At 37.0% G+C, this 5,346-nt stretch overlaps 1 protein-coding gene across 1 annotated transcript; it reads right to left on the bottom strand.

Annotated features, from left to right (window-relative positions):
• Window positions 1-894: 894 nt before the first annotated feature.
• On the bottom strand, window positions 895-4,100 carry PHYBLDRAFT_174316 (hypothetical protein; the record flags this gene model as incomplete). Its single annotated transcript, XM_018437227.1, has 7 exons — window positions 895-2,198; window positions 2,287-2,447; window positions 2,565-2,766; window positions 2,886-3,053; window positions 3,141-3,173; window positions 3,245-3,414; window positions 3,478-4,100. 7 exons carry the CDS (start codon window positions 4,098-4,100, stop codon window positions 895-897), a joined length of 2,661 nt encoding a protein of 886 aa, XP_018285317.1.
• Between the last annotated feature and the right edge of the window lie 1,246 nt (window positions 4,101-5,346).

Below are 5,346 nucleotides of genomic sequence, written 5' to 3'. Positions count from 1 at the left end.
TTCAGTGGAGTGCTCTGCTCTATCTTCTGATTTATTTATTTATTGAATGACGTCCAAGCGACGTCTTTCAGTCTTTTTTTTTTGTGCCACAGAAAATCTTTACTTGCTCTTTACTGTTATCGAGATCAAAGGATCTTATAAAATCATTATCTGTGTACTCCCACCTCACCTCATATTATCTCACATTACCTCCCTTCTTCCCTCGTATTTCCTTTCTTCTAATCAAGACAGTGGGTACCCAAAAGTAACAAGCCTTATTTATTTGAAGTGTCTGGAACATTTGTAAGTAGTATACCTATACTAAAAATCAATTCGGCTGTCTCTTACACATTTTACTTTTCATACACTCATAACCAATAAGTCTATGGTACGATCATTATAAAATCTACGTCATGTACTCTTTGTGCTCAAATCATCGGCACTTTTTATTTTATTTTCTATTGGAACTCTATCAACTACCTTTAGTCATCCACTAAATTAAATATTCAAAGGGTACATAACTATCAAACAAGCCCCGAGTATAAAAGATCAATTTCACATCATACACCTTCTTACAACTTACTTGCAACAAATCGAACAAAACATAATTGTGATAAAATCATACCATTATCTTCAGTAATCAATAGAAAATATGAATCCAAACCAGTCCTTTAGCAATACAAGAGTATACCATAATACATATACCCAAAAAGCCTTTTTATTATTATTATTATCTATTGATTTTCTTTGGCTCTATAATGAATCAATAAATACATTCTTTATACATCTTTCAAATGTTCTTTTCTAGAACAGTACAAAAGAGTATATGTGCGTGGATACATTTATACATAAAAAATATAAAAAAAAATACAAGGTACCAAAATATAAGGTACAAGATATAAAATACAAGATCCTTTAGACATTGTCTCTACCCCACAATCTTTGTCGCATTTCTCCTGATTCTGTTATTGGTATACTTTCAACTACATCTAATCTTGATAAGTCAGGTTGGCTCGTCTTGACTGACTGTGAAAACTGTTTAAAGATCTCAGTGTCAATATAGTAAGCTTTCAACATTTGTTCCATAAGCTGCATTCTCTCCTCCACTTGACTCAGTCGTTGCAGTTGGCCAGGAATTTGTGTTCCTGGCTCGGTTAAAAGCTGTGCGGTATCTTTGCCTTCAATATCTGAATAGCCTGTAGCACAAATATCACCAGAACCAGAACTAGTAGCGACAACGCCGCCGCCAGCAGAAGCAGCAGTAGTAGCACCACTAAGACCACCGGTAGCAATATGAGGAGAATTATAGTACGAATTAGAGGATAATATGGGTTGGCCAATAGGATCAACAAACGGAATAGACTTGTGTGTAGGGTCAAATCCGGATCTTAGACTCTCTTTAATCGAGTGACTCATACGCCCAATAGACCATCGATGGACAACACCCCAAGGCGATTGAGGACGGAAACCAAATAGCCACAGCTGGACACCCATTATAAGACTCAACACACCACCTGCAGATCCAAGTGCATCCAGAAGTGTCGACGTCTTTTTCTCTTGCAAAATCACATCAACATACTCGTTTGGAAAGACCTTTAAGGTACTAATGATGTAAGCCAGACTTCGTGTGCCTTTGCTCATAGTTCCTGAACGAAATGTCGTACTGATCTGGGGTATCTTTTCTACATTTGGAGAGAATCCTACGTTGTTCCAACCATCGTCTGTCAGGTGCTGGTAGCTCTGAAGTTCATATCCAAGAGTGGTAGTGGAATTAGGGTTGATAGTGTATACATTCTCAGCATATCGATCACCCAAGTCAGCAACCACCCAGTCATCCATTTGTTCTGGAGTTATAATTGGATCAATGTCAGTGGTGTTGATATTGTACAGAATAATGTTGGGATCCATCCCAGGTGGGAAAAATACAGCATGTATAGCACCAGAAGCAGTAGGATCTCCGTAAAATGAAAAGTCTAATGATGAACCATTGCCAATTCTACGAGTAGGATCAGTCAAGACGAATTTGCTGGGTGCCGCATACAAGAAACAGGTAATTTCGCCCATGTGTTCTGAAAAAGCCGGTTTGTGGATCGACATATTGAGTGAAGTTATGTGCTGAGTACAGTCATATCCCTCATCCGTAGAGCATCTCATGTGAGGTCGTAAGTATTCATTGACGGACAGGCTGTTATTCCAACCGTCGAAACAGAACCGAATGTCTGTTTTAATTAAAAAGTCAAATAAAGATTGTTTAGATTTTTTTCTTCTTATTTTTCATATGCTGGTCAACTAAGTCAATATACTTACCAGGTGTCTTCAAGGTAAGAGCACTATTTCTCAAAGTGATAATAGCCTTTGGGCTATTCACGACATCCATTATAATATACACCAGGTACGCTGCCAGCAAAAGATAGCCAATGCACTGGAAAACAATTCGACTTATTTCAGCCCAAATTGGCTCACCAGATCTAAAAACCCCATGAAAAGCAAGCGTTATTAGCATAATGATAATAACAATAAAATACACTATAGATTAAACAATATATCTGTTGACTTGCCTTGGGCTCCATGAATTCCATAGGTACGCCGACATCAAGGCAAGAGCTGCTAATGAACCGATAGCTATGCCAGCAATAGCGCCTGGCTTTAGACCCTTTTTCTCTACTACGACTGGAGTTTGGCCGTTTTGGTACTCTTCCCAGTCTCGCATCCAATACGAAGGTGTTTTTTCATCCGCACTGTATCTGAGAAAGTTTACATCGTTTCTTGGATTCGGTGTCAGTATACCTATGCCAATTTTAACAAAATAATTTAAATGAAGCAAAGCAAAGCAAAGATGAGATGAGATATGATTTTTAGTGCAGAAATAAATAAAAATAAGACAAAATAATATGTTATCAACTCACCAAAAGAGATTGATAGAATATCATCTTGTATAAATCCCATGGAGGCATACAACCGAGGAGCTGGCGGATAGCCACCAGCTTCAAAAAGCGACCAGCTCCATGTGGTTGTGTTTAGGAGCAGCAAATCGTTGTACATGGCGTCTACTCCATCAAGATGAGGAGATATGCCTATTATATATATATATATTGGAAGTAATAAAATAAAAAGCTGATAAGTATTTTGCTAGCATTTACACAATATCGATTCATTCTTACCTCCAAACAAGAAAATGGTTTGGTTATCAGACCCTATATATATATATATATACAAATAAATTTAGTGTAAATACGTGTGTAGCTTTCTTTTGTTAAAGTCTTACCGAGTGCAGAATTGGGATAGTTTCTTGGTAGAAAAGCATATCCACTAACAAGTTGGTTTCTCCAAGTATTGTCATTAACATTGTACACATACACTTGGTTTGCAGGCATAAACTCTGCTGTTGAAGCATCTGTCTTTGTTTTTCCAGCAGAGAATACTATTAATCCATTACTAATCAATAAATAGATGTATAAACAGTTAATACTTGAAAGTTTTGTTTGAAAGGCTACTTACGGAAGGGCAACAGTAGAAGTATACAGCAGGTGTAGAGGAATATTCTTTGAAAGATCTGTTATGTGACGGGTGGTCGGATCGAAAGAGATAAACTCGTTGGTTTTATTTGCAGTTGTGGTCAGATAGTTAAAGTAAATGTAGACCTTTCCATTGGATCCCAGGACAGCATTGAACCTTGCCTCAACAGTTAGGAGTCCCTGGTCGATGATGGGTGCAATCTCAGTCCAGGTAGGATTCTGGGTGTCAAAGTTGTAAGACCATATGGTCAGTATTGTGCTGTCCGAGTCATCTGACAATTCGCCACAGAATAACAAGACGGTATCATTTCCGGGGAGGTAGACTGTAGAAGGATAGGAGCAGTGTGGATCGGTTGGGCTTGTAGGCAGCTCTTCGTACACCACATTTCCTATGCTTGATAATGATGTGGAGCTCATGCCATTTGACAGTTGGTCTGCGTATGTGTTGCCTCCATAGTTGTAGACCGTCTTGTTACGTATAAATGTGGCCGATCCGTACCGTTGGTCCATTTCGCCAAGAAGCTTCTGGGGCACAAAATAGGATCCATTGACATGTCCGATGGAATATATTACAACACAAACAAAAGATAGTAAGAGTATATTCATAGCTTAAGAGAGCCAAGGAATAAGTATTGGAAAGGAAGAGGAAGATAAAGAGGAAGAAAACTTTTATATATATAAACATGGAAAATATTGAATTGAATCAGATTGGATTCCTTTACACGATCCAGAAATATCTGTTTGGCATACTAAATTGGATAGTTAAGCACAAGGTAAGGAGAGGAAGTTGACCAATAATGATCTTATTGAGTACAAAGCTGGGATATTAGGCATTAGGGTCTCAAAGTGACTTTCTTCTATATATACATTTAAAGAAGATTATATTGATAATTGTCAATATTAAGGTAGATTTCTACACAAACGTAAATAGGATTGTGAATTTTTATATGAAGCGGAAAAGACCAAATGTGTTTTTTGTACGACATACCAAGAATGGAAAGTTCCGTCTACACAGGACAGCTCTGAAGATGAAAATGAAGAAAAAAAAAGAAAAGTTTTATATTTTTCTATTTTTCAACAGAGTCTTGCCATCGCTAATTTGATGGTTGCTTAAAACGATAAACGGAAGATTAAATTTCAAAAATTGCTGTAGTTTATAAATAAAATAAAATATAAAATAGAAAGAGTTTCAATTTCTTCTTTTAAAGAGATTGATAATAAATAAGTCAATTACTTGTATTAAAACTTGTTGGCCAGAATACTTGGCCTGCTTTGAAGGAATTGTATCGACTATAGCAATATCAGGTACACACAAGTACTCTAATAGCAATGCCTTCGTTAATTCGCCCTAAATCGCTATCACTACGGGTGTGTGCTTAGAGGTGTACTAGCTGAGCAAGATATAATTGATGTTTTCGATAGCCTAAGCTCTCATGAGTGCGGGTGGAACGATCAATAAGAAGACTTAGAGATCCAAAAATTATGTATTCGGCGTAGAGATAGGAAAGAAAAATAAAATAAAACCTTGGTCATCCTATGTTTAAATACACTGCTTCCAATACTTTACTGTATTCCCTCCATATTCAATAGCTATTAAATGCAAAAGTATCCTGGTCAGCAAAAGGTGATACCCTAGAACCAAAAAAAAAAAAGGGTCTTTTCGTTAGTTGATCAGATTTGGGGGGGTTATTTGATCCACAATTTCTGGAATTGGTAAGAAGGACAGATCCAGCAAAAGAAAATTAAGGAAAGACAATAACGTAATATAACTCTTGGTGCTCCACAAACACCTGCCATACTTGACTTGAGATTTAGCTAGGGGAAGTATCTACTATATATATATTGAAAGCAT

This window comes from Phycomyces blakesleeanus (assembly GCF_001638985.1).
Source record: "Phycomyces blakesleeanus NRRL 1555(-) unplaced genomic scaffold PHYBLscaffold_30, whole genome shotgun sequence".
NCBI lineage: Eukaryota > Fungi > Mucoromycota > Mucoromycetes > Mucorales > Phycomycetaceae > Phycomyces > Phycomyces blakesleeanus.
The sequence above is the reverse complement of the archived record's forward strand: the minus strand, read 5'-3'. Positions and strand labels throughout refer to the sequence as shown.